The sequence below is a fragment of the Strix aluco genome, chromosome 3, assembly GCF_031877795.1.
Source record: "Strix aluco isolate bStrAlu1 chromosome 3, bStrAlu1.hap1, whole genome shotgun sequence".
NCBI classification, from domain to species: domain Eukaryota; kingdom Metazoa; phylum Chordata; class Aves; order Strigiformes; family Strigidae; genus Strix; species Strix aluco.
In genome coordinates, this window is record NC_133933.1 from 48988036 (window position 1) to 49003072 (window position 15037).

The 15037-nt window shown below is 39.1% G+C and overlaps 1 protein-coding gene across 2 annotated transcripts in view; it reads left to right on the forward strand.

The window, feature by feature from the left end:
- PCNX2 (pecanex 2) overlaps positions 1 to 15037 on the forward strand; it is a 160742-nt gene that overhangs the window by 51290 nt on the left and 94415 nt on the right. For both annotated transcript variants that reach the window (XM_074818460.1, XM_074818461.1), the window contains 2 exons: positions 4690 to 4800; positions 6447 to 6538. In XM_074818460.1, the coding sequence (XP_074674561.1) occupies positions 4690 to 4800; positions 6447 to 6538 (203 nt within the window). The remainder of the gene's footprint in view (positions 1 to 4689; positions 4801 to 6446; positions 6539 to 15037) is intronic.

Below are 15037 nucleotides of genomic sequence, written 5' to 3' on the forward strand. Positions count from 1 at the left end.
AGTCTCCATAGAAAACTAACAGTCACTGATGTTATTAGCAAAAGGCATCATCTGTGAAATGCAGTTAATCTTTGTAAGGGCTTGTCTGTGCAGAGCAGTTACTGCAGAATAAGCTGAGTTTTAAATTTAATGCGTGGAAGCTAATCTGTGACAAGTCCTCAGATGGACATTCTTCCACTCATGAAGAACACGCTTTTTCTTGGTTTAGTTTAATCTTGCTGTTCATGTGATGAGTTAGTGTGGAGCAGCCATTGCAGTAGCTCTTCCAACCTGTTTCCTTCTGGAATCATGTTCTGAGGTGGCTTGAGGACATTCAGATATTGCCCAAAAATGGGACTGATGATCCTTTGGCACTAATTTGGAGTGGCCACAGCTGGAAATACCCCATTCTGTCAGGATACTTCTTCCTGTTACACATTTGCAGTCTGTAACTGTGATGCTGCTCTAGTTGTGTCACAGAAACAAAGGCTGAACTGGACTCAGGTCAAGTAGCGCAACACTGTTAGGTATGAAGTAGAAAAGTTAAAGTTTACTGTAAAGTTGTGAAAACTTCCCATGAGCTGTGTCATAGTGTACCAGAGATGACCTGTTGGTTTGTGAATTTATAACCAGGAACACCTATTGTAGTTGAGGAAAAAACTTTGTGATATAGAGTGTATGACCTTTGTGGTCCTTGTTCACCTGTGACTGTTGTACTTGCTTTTTCCTATACTCAAGTCAGGCTATTACTTTACTGCCTGAAAGGCATACGCTCTTTAGGAATGCCTTCTGGTCCTTTATATGGGTTCATTGACTCCCAATCCTTCTCCCCGGAACCAGGGGAATAATGAAGACCTGCATCTCACTTATTTTCATTAGCTTCTTTCATTACTTTCCTTTGGTCTCATTAAAGTTTCTTCTTACATCTTATTTTCTCTGCTTGTCAAAGGTGAACAGTAAAAATGCTGATAAATAATTCAAGAAGAATCTTAAATGACGCTTGGGATGGAGATAAATGAAAAACTATAGCAACCAGTATAAGAAAACAAAGTGTGGTTATAAATGTGCTAATTTTGGCTGGCCTCAGAAGAGATGGTAGAGCAGGTTCTTGAAACAGCCTGGAGGGGGTTGGAGGGAGAGGAAATACAGGCTCATCTCCCCAGCTGGCATCTGTTTAATGAGAGAGGGAGGAGAAACCATGCCCCTTTGCTTGTCCCCTGTTCTTATTTTGTCAAGGTGTATTTGTTAAAGTGATGTTTGGGGCTGCGCTTCAGCTATTCCTTTCTTTATCTCTATGGGAGTCCCAACTTCTGGCTGTGGTGAGTCCTTGCGAGTGTTCACAGTGCAGCTACTTCTGTAAGCCATGGCAGTCTGGCATCTTCCAGCACCTTGCTGCACTTTTGAGTATAGATTCCCTTAGGCACTGAAGGTATAGAAGTATTTGGTTTGGGCAGTAAAATCAGGAGGGAAGTTGGCCCCACTGAATACCAATAAAGTGTTGCTGTTGTTTTGCATTTTTGCCTATTTTCTATGTATTTTTGATCTCTCTATTGTTTTGTCATCATATGGTGACCGTTTAATTTATATTTTATTCATAATTATTCAGAGTTGGTAAGCTGGGATATCAAGAGATTTTTGACTATACGTTACAAAATACCAAGGAAAGGAAAAGTGTTATATTTCAGGTGTTTACTATGGTAAGAAGCTGAAGTGATGGAAATCATAGAAAGGACTTACCAAGGAACTAGTGTGATGCTGCATAGCATACTGCGATAAAAGTCTTGAAACAAGGTTATAAAAGAAAGTCACTGGAAACCTGTTAGGTGTGTAACCTAATTAAGAAATGTGTTTTTTAACAGCTTTATTTCTTTGCAAGCAATCTATTTAGGATCTGATTCTGTTTTATTTTAAATTGATGGTGGTTCTGCTATTATATTAGTTGGGGGATCATGGCTTTAATTCATTCTAACTATGGTTTTCATCCTGAATTTGTTATTTCAGTTGACCTTTTCGCTAGATTAACATATGTAGTGCAAGCAAGGGCACAGACAGAGCCAACCGCAGTCACTAGGTGCTACAGGTGTGGTTAGTGACAAAAGGAGTTACGCACTTTATGACAGTTTTTGTGATTAAACCATTTAAGCATTAGGTGAGTGAAATTATTTAGCAGACATCTCAGAAGAGATGTCTAGTGGTGGCGAAATTTTGTGATAGCAAGTCCTCTGCCTGCAACTTTCAGCAATGACTGAGCTTCTGTCAGGGGAAGAAGGCCTCTGTGTATGTTATCCTCTGCTATGTTCTCACTGAAATAATGCCTTTTTTTTTCCCCCTGTGAAAAAGTATGTATTATTATACAACAAATGGACTAGTACTCAGTTATATCATTTTTTAAAAATAATAATTTTTTAGACTTCTAAAATGTTTGCAGTGACATTGCCACTGAGTTACCATTCTACATTTCTCAAAAGACCCAAAGTTTCCAGTCAAAATTTATGCTTCCCTCCTACACTTATCTGGTAGCGACTTTTTTAGAGGAAACCTTCAAACTGCAGTGTTAAATGCCAGGAGCTCACATAAACATTTCCTAGTGGTCCAGCTCTTAAAGGTGTTGTTCAGAAATGTGTGATGCTGAAACAAATTCTCTCTGGAATTCATAATGCAATTCTGACTGATTAATCAGTTACTTTTATTGTCTGCTTCCCACAAGGGAAACTACTGCTCCTAAATTCAATCCTTTTGTAAATGACAATTGTTTATTTTCCTCGCTGGTATGTTCCTTTATGCAGGATGCGATAAACAAAGCTACCTTAGCCAAAGAAGTTGTTAGGATTATTCAAGGTATTAATAGAGAGAGGGTGAGGTGAGGGCATTGCTGTAGTCAATCAGCTTTTCCCTCCTTGTTACATTCACCCCTATATATTTTGGTGTACTGACAGAATAATGTTTCTGGTCTTGTCCTTCCTTACCCTGCTCTTATTCAGCTTTTTCTGAGGTTACTACAGCAAAGATAGTCATTTGGACTGTAAGTCAGTAGTCTAAGATGAGTTGTGGCAGTTCTGCAAGTCCTTTGCCCAAGGAACAAGGTCTCCTGTGAGTTGCAGCAGTGAGTTTTTGGGATAGTTGATCCTGTGGTGAGTCCACATGGCCTGCTGGGCAGTTTGCTGTCATGGCATTGTCTGTCTTCAGGAGTGGTCCTTGCTTGGCTTGGTGGAAGATCAGGGTACTAAAGAAAGAGGAGATTAATAATGGCATTTGCATGTACAAGATTGAGAAGACAGTGTTTCCTCATGTTCTTGCATATGTATAATTTGTGCCAGCAGCAGGAAGTCGTGATGAAGGGTGCATTGTGAATGCAAGTGTACTTAAGTGAGCCGTGTCTGTGTTTAACACTTGAGTATGTCATTTTTTTCTCCCATGTTTGACTTCCTCAGCAAGATTTACAATATTAGATAGCAGTAGTGTATATTATTATGAAGATAAAAGCTGTCAGATCAAACTCAGTGTATTGTTTTATTTTAGCACAAGATGTGTTAGTAAGAAGAGTTGGGAGTAAAATGCGAAATTAGCATGCAACAAAGAACACAAAACCTATTGTTACTTTCTTAAAATTTGACTGGGGTGGGAAGGGGAATAAGTTGTCCTAGTGATTTGTTTAATTTGCTTTTTATGAGAATGAATAGGAGGAAACTGCAGTCTTCCTAGCATGTAAACTAACAAATACATACTTGTTTATGAGGAAGAGTGGCTGACACACATCTCTCTCCCTCACCATGCAGAACATTCTGGTACTAGTACAACGAAACAGTAAGAATATGATTAAACATGTGCATGTATCCTTGAAAGCTGACAGCATTGGAGACTTGGGTTAAGTGTGTGTTTAGATGCTTTGCTAGACAACTGTGCATAGCATTTTCTAGGGTGGAGCTCAGAGGAAGGACGGGTGGCTGGAAATGAACAGAACATAAGACTAGCAGCACAGTTACCTGAATTATGACTCCTGCTTTTCCTTGACTGTAAGGCAGTCATTTCAATTAGCATTTCTATTTAGAAAGAGACTATGTAAAGATGTCAGACTGGGTTTTACCCCTGAGTTTCTTTACTGTTTTTAATGTTCTTTCACTACTGCAAAGTCAAGGTCTATCCTGCTTGGAAGCTGGGAAAATATTCTGGGGAAGTTTCGTGGTAGATTTGTCCCATTTTTACGTGCTGCTTTAAATGTCAGCTGTTGATTGCTGGCAGAGGCAAGATACTGTGATAGCCAAGATTCTTAGGATCTTAGCCATTGAAATATCTTTGTTTGTTTATATTGAATTGTTATACCTGGGCTTGAACCATCTCCAATTCAAGGAGGAAGTTCTGAAATCTGCAAATCAAAATTTCAGTACTTTAAATAGAAGAAATATAACATTGGAAGTACTTGAGAAGCAGTAAGGAGGCTACATAATGCTATTTTTTCTGCCACTGCTTTTATCCAAAATAAAGCTTAAAGTTAACCTCTGAGCTTTAGTTTCTTACATGTAAAACAGCATAATTTATTTTGAATACATGAGAAGGAAAGTGTAATTATTGCTGCTGAGGTCAAGGTATGCTCATTGAACAATCTTCAGAATTTATTGCAACAATTTCTTTTTCTGGTATGATCCATGTTTCTCTGTTCTCCGTACATTGTGATGTATGACTGTGTTCTAACATACATCTTTTTTTCTTTAGTGTTTTTATATTGCTTTCCTGCAATTTCTCTTCTTGGTCTTTTTCCTCAAATCAACACCTTCTGTGTGTATCTTTTGGAGCAAATAGACATGTTGCTTTTTGGCGGTTCTGGTAAGTAGCCAGTTGCAGCCTGAACTATCCTTTTCTGGGCTTATAACCTTAGATATTATATAGATAGATATATATATATATCTTAGATAGATAACCTTAGATAGAGGATATTATTGCATGTTTTAAAGCACGGTGCATGTTAGAGCTCAAACAGCTAATGGTATTCATATAGCAGTGGGGGGATTACTAATAAGACCCCCTTGATTAGATTTCTTTTTTATTTTGAAAAGTTGTGTACAAGTTGTGCTATAGGCCGCAGAATGTAGTTGACATCAAAGAGCTCTTTCCTGGCATGTCTGAGGTGAATCTTTGCTATATTTATAAAAAAGAAAATTTTTTTAAAAAAATCTGTTAAAACCATTTTAAAAATAAAAATAAAAATAAATAAATGTTTGCATTGTTCTATAGTAATGCGTGTTCACAAGATATTGGATGTATGATTTTTTCGGTGTTATTTCAGTTGGAGATTAAACAAAGCCTGTGAGAGGTGATGCATCAGGGGGTTTTTTGTTGGTAGTGGTGTTTTTTGTGTTTCATTATAGCTTAAGTAACAGAGAAGATTGGGATGCATCTGCACTATCATCTTGCATTAGTTGGGATCAGAAACAAACTTCCTCCTTGTTCCCACTTACCACATGTTGTTTTGCATCATAGAATGATGTCAGAGTATGCAAACTGGATTCAATTTGGATGAAGCTTAAAAGAAAGGTGCACTGTAAGGGTGCATCTATTGCACTCCAAGCACTAATGAGATTACAGTCTGTGGGACTAGACTAGAGATAGTCTGCAGTAAGGCATCTCAAACATGTATATCATGGATATGACATCCTCAGCACTTTTCATTCCACAGACCTACACTTACTGCATTGTTCTGCTTGCTACTGTAGACATAGCCGTTGGCAAGTGGTTAAAACTAGTACAGATGATACAGGTGTTCCTGGCTTTTTGTCTCATAAATACCATTGCAGACCTGGAGGAAATAACATGTTGGATAAAGTCCATATCCTATCAATAATGATGATTCCAGTGTATGTCGAGCCCTAATTAGAGCATGGGTTTGCAGCTCCTATGTCTCCATTCTTGAGACAGCTGAACTCCTGGTTCTGTCTAACAGCTTTTCCTGCCCTGCTTCTGGAAGCTCTCAAAGGAGGTTATAGCAAGGGATCAGCTGGCATCCTTCTCTCTCCCTTAATATGGTGCAAATCATGGTTGACCGAGCAAGTTAGGATGCTTTTGGCTGATACCAGAGCCTGTGTCTGAGGAGCAAAGGGAAGGAGGAAAACTCCACGTGGAGTTTGACTAGAAAATTGCCAGTTTTGTAGATCACTTCATTCCTCTTTGGCAGCAACATGAAGAGTCATACTGATACTTTGGCAAAACAATGTTCAGTACAAAAAGCAATTTTGTGGGACCTCAGGTCAATGAAAAACACATGGAGTACAGTGGCATCTGGCTTTCAGTCTTAGGTGTAAACAGTTTTGTGAGCTTATTTAGGGCATTAAAGATGTTCTCTCAACAGCCAGCATTGTGATACCTGACTTTAATCTCTATACCTCTTGTGATGCAAGAGCTGTTTAATTTTTCTCTTTCGATTGTACATTCTCATTTAGGAAGAAATTAACTAACATGTAATGTCTGTATTTCAGCTGCTGCTGGGTTCGTATCTGCACTATACAGCATTTCCCGAAGCTCTGTGGTCCTGATTGTCCTTTATGCTTTCTGCTTCAGTGCAGTGAAGGTAAGCCAGAAAAACAACGCTGCAAAAATTCAAAATTTCAAGCTCAAAATTCTTATAATCCAGGGAGATCAGCATTGCTTGGTGCTACATTGTCATTGTTGTTTATCAAGATAAGCTTTACAAGCCATGCTTCAGGTTCTGCCTATTAGCTACACTGAAATAGATTGAAACTGTAGTAGAAATACTGGAGTAAACATGTGTCTAATACGTGTGACTGTTTGCCTCTTACATGTATCAGCCTGAAATGATCCACTCAATTTCCCCTACAAACATCCCCTAACAGCAACCTTGGCTTAAAAAGCTGTAACTCCTATTGGCCTGTATGAGCCAGGCTGAATTTGGTCAAAATTTCTAGTAAGGTCCATATTTTTGAAGGAATAAAGGGTTTCGTTGTTGCTTCATAACAGTATGCCTAAATGGCCATCTTGGGCAGACCAGTGGACCATCTAACCCAGTAATGTGTCTGCACCCACGGGAAAATGCAATTTAGGAGTGTAATGCAAGCCACATGACTTGTTTCCCACTCTTTTCCCTAATATTCCATCAGTATCCAGAATTGTTGGATTAGGATTATTGGAGAGTGTGTACCTGCTTATTTCATTTGGTATCTGTGGACTTGTCTGTATTTGCCGAGTCCTTTCCTGAGCGTGCTGGTCCTGTCTGTCTCCACAAATTCCAGATGTTCCTTGTGCTCTGTGCAAAGCAGGGCTGTCTTTCATTGGTTTTAAACTGATCTGCTAATTTCACCAAGTCTTCCCTATGCCTAGTATTGCAGGATTTGTGGAAGAACTGTCTGCATTCACCGTATCTGCTGCCTTTGCAGTTTTGTAGGCATCAGTCGTATCCCCCCATTCCTCTTGTCTTTAAACTGAAGAGTCCCAGCTGTTCTAGTGTCTCCTTGTAAAGCAGCTGCTTTCTCAGGTGTAGCTAAGTTAGTAGCCCTACTCTGTGCCTTCTCTTACTCTGTTGTGACCTTCAGATGTGGAGAGTAAGTTACGTATGGTGCTACGGATGCGGGTATACCATGGCGCTCTATGCTGGCAAAATGACTGTCTGCCTCGTTCTCACTATCCTTCTCAGTGATGCCCAATGTTGGTTTTATTGGCAGATGCTGCATTTTGAGCCATATTCAATCTAAAGTTGGTGGGGTTTTTTTTTGCAGTTGATGTATATGTCCCCTGCATTTTTTTGTTTTATTTTAAAAATAGCAATGAAATTTTGCCTTCAAGACTGCTGTAAAATTCCCAGTGACCACAGCAAGACCAGAATTTCATCTTAGACTTGTGATAAAATTTATCCTTTAAGGGGCAGTCTTTTGACAGTGTTTCATTACAAGTTAGATGCTGTCAGTGCCCATGCAGGGGTGCGCCAGGATGTGCAGTGATTTACAAGCTGCTCTTGACATCTTATGGGCATATGTGAGAGGATGCTTTGTGGTGCTACACATGCATAGCACACACAGAGATCTCAATATGAGGTTCTACAACAGCCAAGGATGTATCATGTCAACAGCCAGGCTGGAGATTTATACAGATGAGAGGAGAGATCAGATTTTCTGTAGGGGAATTTGTTAAGGAACATAAGCATTTCTGTAATGGCTTTTAACAATTTTCTGCTTAAAATTTTGAATAGGAGCCTTAAATCAGAAAAGGTCAATTATAACGTCTTAATGGTCTCTCACAGATGATCAGAGCTGGCTGTGCATGTGTTCTTAACCACTCCCAATAGGAAGGTAAAATGTGTTAAGCCGCCATTTCATCTTGCCCCTGGGTGGCTTGAGTCCATACACAATAAATTATGACAACTCAGCTGCTGAGCGGTGCTGCGTTAAGACACTTTAAAGTAAATGTCTTTGAACATGTGTGTACTCCTGGGGAATCTCCTGTTGCCAGGCTCACCCAGTGTATCAGTTAGGCTGGTTTGACCTGACCCAGCTGTGTGATACTAGAAAGCTTAAATGGTTCTTACACAGTTTCTTAAAGTAACTAGTATTCTTGCTACCGTTTTCCAGCTATATTAATGATTTGGAAACTGGCAGCTGGGATGGAGAAGGTGGCTCTCTGTAAGGATGAACAGAGTGAGAAAAATCTGTAATGGATGGGAGAAACAATGAAAAAAATGGGAAGATCTATGTGGAAGGAAGGAATTGAGTTAAACCACTGTTCAACAGACAAATATCTGGGGAAATGATCTTTTTTTCCCTTAAGGTTAGCAGAGGGCAATTCACTAGTTGAAGGTAGGGAAGTTTTGTGATGGATGCTTTAAAAGATAGTTTTGTAAACAAGAAAAACCTCCTAAAATATTCTACAGTCTCCTTTCTCAGCATCATACTTTAAATTGCAGCATGCAGGTGGCTTTGTAGATAAGCAATCTCCTCATGGATTAGACTTCAAACTGCTTAGAAATATGCTTTTAATGCTACCCTGAAGTTGTAGAGTGCTGTGAAAGATTTACAAGATATCTGTTGTAAATTACCGATATTAAGTGCAGACTTTCTGTTCACACAGAAATTACAGTTAATTTGAATTTTTATGGCACTGTTCTTGTGAAGGCACTTCTGAGGAGGTTAATTTAAAGCATGTAAAGATGATCCACTTGCTTCAGCTCATAATCTCAGTCTACTGGGGTGCTTGAAATTTCATACATTTTTTCTTCTAGAAGTTATTAAATAAGCACTTGGGTTAACCCTCCTTGTTCTTCAGTCATGTCCAGAGATTTTTCTTCCTTTTGGACTGTTGTCTCTAACATTGCAATAGAATGATTCTTTGATTGGTGGAAGAGGAGTAGGAATTGGCTTAAATGTAAGAGAAGAATCTGATCCTGAATAGGGACCACTGTGAAAGGTGGTCTAATACCCCTTTAAGAAACTAGTACTGTTTTGATATGTAGTGAGCAACAACTTCTGATCCTACTCAAATGAAGGTTTGGTTTTTTGGTGCACTAGAAATTGCAGAGTTTAACTCAAAACCAAGCAAATGTTAAAGTCTGTTTTATTGAGGTATTTGCACAATGGTGATAATTTCTGATTTTCTTTAAGACAGAAATGGCAGGTCTTTCACACTTGCACTTTACAGCTATTCTTTATTTTTTATTTTACTCTTTTCACTTTTAGTCAGTTTGGAAAACCAACAGAGCAAAATTTTCAATATTTATGAAGGTCAAAAAACCATCACAATCAAAAAGATTCAGAGCAGGGAAACATGATAGACTGTCTGGCACAGGATTTCTGGGTTGCAAAGCTTATTTCTTGGCTGAAATGTAGCATCCTCAAATGTAAATTCTTTATTGGCAGAACACGTTAGAGCTCAGCAGGTATAAGTAGCAGGATTCTATTTCCTGAAATAAATTGCAGAGGAGAATGGATCTCTAAGTGGTTATGTGCTTTTTACTGGTGAACAACTGCTCACATCAGATGCCCAGGCTGAAGACCTGTTCCAACGGCTTGAGCGTCCCCTTCCTGAAGAGGTTCTTGTGTTCTAATTATTGTCTTGCAGGGTGAAATAGTCTACCCTCATTTCTCTGTGTATGTTAATTATTCCAAAGGGAAAGATACTATCCCGGTGAAGTTCATTAGAAGAATAATTAAGTTACCATATGATTTTCTCTTTTATTAAAATAGTGTTCATTTTATAGTAGATCTGTGTTCTTAAATGAGTTTCTCTTGTTCATTTTTAGAACAGAAACTATATACATATGCACAATAGTTCGATTTAGTTGCAGTCAAATTCTGAAATTATTTTAAAATAGCAAATTCACAGCAATTAATTCTTTGCTCTAGAACTCCAGTTTTAAAAAAATTAAAAAGTAAGAATTGAGCAATTGTTTTGGGGTATGTCCACAAAACAGTGTAAGTACTTAAGTTAACTTTCAACATGTGAATATAAGCTCTGAGAACTGAGACAAATAGGCCTGTGCTGAAATCCTGTACCTTGTCCAGACTGATCTTGCTGTTGAATTATGTTCTACAAAACCATCTGAGAGTCCCTGTGAAAAAGCAGCTGCAGGTATAGATGTAACATTAGTTTAACTTAATAATTGTCATTGGGTTTTGTTCATATAAGTTGCCTGAGGAAAATTATTAGTATTCTTGATTTAGAGTTTCTCCTATGATCTGCAGACAAAATTCAGCATGCCCAATGAGTTCATCTGGCCCTGCCACTTGTTCTGAATGACCTCACAGCATTTTTGCCATCGCATGACCGGAAATGTTTCTCTGATGACTAAAATGCACATATCACCTAGAAGAGGATGGACACATCTCTAGTCTTGTGCTAACAGCGAATGTGCAGGTTGAATCATGTGGGAGGCTGCTTACACGTCCCATCAGAGAACTCGATCAGAAACATATGAAGTGTTTTGGGGAGTGGCTGCACACCACTCACCTGGTGGACACAGGGTGTTATGTGACCCAACATGCACTTTCTGCACAACTAAAATAAGGGACAGTCTGTTACAAGGCCAGGCGCAAACTCATCACATGATGAGGAGACCTGCGTTTGAGTTCTGTGACTCAGACACTTGGAGGAGGAAAAGGGATGTGTTGTTTGGAGGTGACTGAGAAATGAAGGGGTCCCACTTGCTGTGGCCAAGCGATTGGCTCCCCACCTCAGCATGCTCCTCAGAAGTTTTGCCCTTGCTTGACGTTTGTGTGGAGCTACTGTGGGTCTGCAGTTTGTTGGTACCTCCTCTGATGGTGCTACTGCTGGACTGATTCGTTTTCCTTTTGTTTAAAGCTGTCAAACGAAAAAAGAAAAGAGAAAACCCCAAATTGTTCACAGTAGGAAGTACAGAGTATTGCATCTAAAACCCCAAAACACAAAATAGCTGGAATTCTAGGTCTCCATCTCTGTGTCTGAGGCCTTGAGGACTGATGGACAGGAGACTGTTCATCACTGTTGTCAGTCAAGGGAGCATATTGTGAGTGGAGCAGGTTTTCGAGTTGCTGTCTGACATAGCTGGGGAACAGCAGTTGTTCCTCTGGTGATGATGCAAAGTCACTTGGATAGATTTTTGTTTTACAGTCATGTTATCCCAGTGATGCAAAGGTGGTTTGGCTACAGCTTTCAGGTGCTATAAAGCATCTCTTCGTACATCTTATCCCATGACACATCCCTGTCATGAGTGATATGACACCAGCTGTTTATCCAGCCTTACATACAACACTGTGATCTTGATTTCAGACAAGAGCTAAGATAAATGTCTTAGCTTCTGAAATGCAAAGACCTGAGTTCCTCCTGTTTGAGATTTTCTTTATCTCCTGGGAGTTTGTTTAATGATTATCATCGCTCCTTATTCCAGTTCTTTCCAAGTCTTCTATAAGCTTTCATTTTCTTCTGTTTAATAAAAAGTTCTAAATCCTAAACATGGTTTTATCACCTCTTTTGGTTGTTCCTTGGATTGTTACATCTAATAGCAACAATTTTTCAGCTCACTACTTTTTTGAAGCTATTGGGTAACTGAGTTTAGTTTAAAATTACCCGCGTTCGCTTCAGCCTGGCTTTATTTCTGATCTCAGCTTCAGTCCTGTAATCTTGAACAGAATTTGGCAGCTCTAATAGCTACCTTAGCTTTGATATATGAAAGGGTTACCTCTTTTTCCTGGAGGAGGTGTTTTTATTTTCAGATACTCCATCCATCAGATTGGAGACACGGGAACTTCTGTGCCATCTTTTTCACTTGACTAGAATTACATGATGTGCTGATTTTTGTCTCCCACTCCATCTGTTTTGTGGTCTGTGCCCAAATATTTAACAGTTAAAAAAAAAAAAAAAATTCAGGTATGCCCTCCTACTTTTTCCACAAATATTCAGCCTGGAATTTAGCCATCTTGATATCAGTCTTTAGCATTCCAGCACATCAGTGTTTTGCTGTGGGGCAGAAGAGCACATCCCCGAAGGTTTCTGGAATCAGTCAGTCCTTCTCTTCTGCCTTCTGTTCTAATCAGCTGGTTTGGATTTGGAACTTATCCAGAACCAGTTAATTATTTGTCATCTAGCTTGGTTGGTTGGTTAGTCGGTTGGGGTTTTTTTTAAACTGCTTAAGGAACTTGTGGTTTATCTTAATCAGGCTGGAAAAAATTCAGATTTTGGACTTGAGTCAGAAAAATTAAACTGATGTGGATGTGTTCATATGTGGCACAGCTGCCTCCTGCAGCTCTGTGTAAGTGCATACTTTTTAAATGAAAGTTATATAGTTTTCATTACCTTATACCTGAAGAAAGTATTTTCTGTAACTTATTGCTTCAATGGGCAGTTACTAAAAATCCTGTGTGTATTTTAAACCATTCTCAGCTCACATTGATGTAGTTTGGTTTGTTGTTTAATGAGTTTTAAACTCATTAATCAGAATAACAATGCTTCTTGATTCCTGTTTTCAACGACTCAGGCTTCATCTGTGTACTAATAATTTTGAAATATTTGTCTTAGGGTTTTATAATGGGAAAGAATTGCAAGCATACATCTCCCTCAATCTGCTAAGACTGCCCAAATAAATTTCTAAACAGCACTGAATGGGCCCATGTGTATAGACAGAATTCCTGGATGTGTAAGTGACCAAAAATAGAAGCATAGGATTATTAGACAGCTTTTTTTCTACCGCATAAAAGACTTCCAGCCCTGTTGGAGGTTTTGAAGACAAGGCTCATCAATTTTATGCACTTTCCAATTTAGAGACCCCTGAGGTTCAAGCAAGAGCTGTTAGGAGTGTTAATGTTGAAGAGAATTGTCAGATACCATGAGTTTCGGTGAGCAATGTTTTCAGCCATAGTCAGGCTTACACTTTAGACATAACTTCAATAGTTATGCTATTGGTTTTCTGTGTATAATAAGAACTACTTGTCCAGATATAACAGAAAAAGTAAATTATGCCTGCAGAATCCAATATGGCCTAGGGTTACTCTTACAGAAGTATGTTACTGTACAGGAATGTAGAAATCTGCACTTCTTGCTTAGGATAAACTCACCGTTATGTGAAACAGGAGTATCCGTGCCCCCTGCCTGAAGTTTTTGCTCATCTTACTCTCTAGCCGAGGAATCCTAGTCACAGACTGGGACCCTGTTGTGTAAGGTGGTGTGCGCGCGCGCGCACACACACACACACCCCTCTGCATCAGTCCCATCCTTATGGATTTTAAATTTCAACAATGAAAATACGGTCACAGATAGCATCTTGGAGTGCAGAGAGACAATGTTGCTCAGAATGGGCATTGATATCTGTATTCTGGTAGCTTATCACTTGTCAAGTTTTTGGAGCTCTTCTGGGAAAGTAATGTTTTGTTTTCCATAGATGATGGGAAGATAAGGCTAGTGGGCATCTCTGCCTAGAATTTGCCTCTAACCAGTGTAACACAAGGCTGTTGAATAATTCACGTTTCCTCGTTGTTAGTGTTCACTGAAAATGAGTATCCATGGTAATATAGTTGAGCTTATGGTTAACCTTGTAGAGAACAAGTTGTTGTTACCATTTTCTCATACCTTTGGGAGTGGGGAGGATTCCCTCTTACAGTCTCATTCAGGAAGTGTTTTATATGTTCAGAAATAGTATGATAGTATTTCTTTCAATTTACTATCACATGTGTGGAATGGCTGACTGTCAACCGCTGTCCTGCATATTGTTTGATATGAGCAATAGCATAAATCCATGATGAAGCTGGGGAGTGGAGGTAAGGAGAAAGACCAAAGAGTGGTTGAATTGCAGGGGGGTTGGACTAGGTGACTTTTAAAGGTCCCTTCCAAACCAAACCTTTCTGTGATTCTGTGAATAATCATGAAATCATGAGAGAGTGGAAAATCAGGTGTGTGTGCTTTGTGAAGAACAACTGAAGTTTGTCTCCATATTTAAAAAGCCAGCCACTATGGAAACATCTTTACCTTCAATGATCCTAATGCTGCAGCAATCTACAGTCTTTTTTTTGAGTCGAGAGGAATATTCAGGGGAGGTGTGGAAGTAACAAGAATTTCTGCTTACTAGAAACGCTTCTCTGTTCAGAGGACTTTTTGTCTCTGGAATAGGACGTATGATTTATTTGAGCATATATTTGGAAGATGTGTGCTACATGCATTTATTTTTTTTAAGGGAAGAAAGAAGCAGAAAGGATAGATAATGTAGGACAGAAAACTACCATTGTCACTTTTTAAAAATACATTTGCCTCCCCACCTCTACCAGTGGTAAAAGGCTTGTAAGTTCAAAGACACCTTTATCTTCTTTTTTAGTGGATTGTTTTGGGATTAGGTGTTCTGTGGTTGGAATGGAACACCACCCCCCCGACCACTGGGTCTGTTGTAACTTATCACTTTCATTCTTAACCCTGTAAGTCCATTTCACTTATTTTAAAAATGACTACGTGAGTGTCTGCATCAAAGTCAAAACTGTATGTGAAAGCGCTATGTGTCACTTCAACCAAATGAGGTAACGTAGGAAGTCAAACTCCCTGTCCAGTATGACAGATAATACCAGCTTCCAAGACTAAAACCTGTCATTCCTGTTTTCCCACTGAGAAG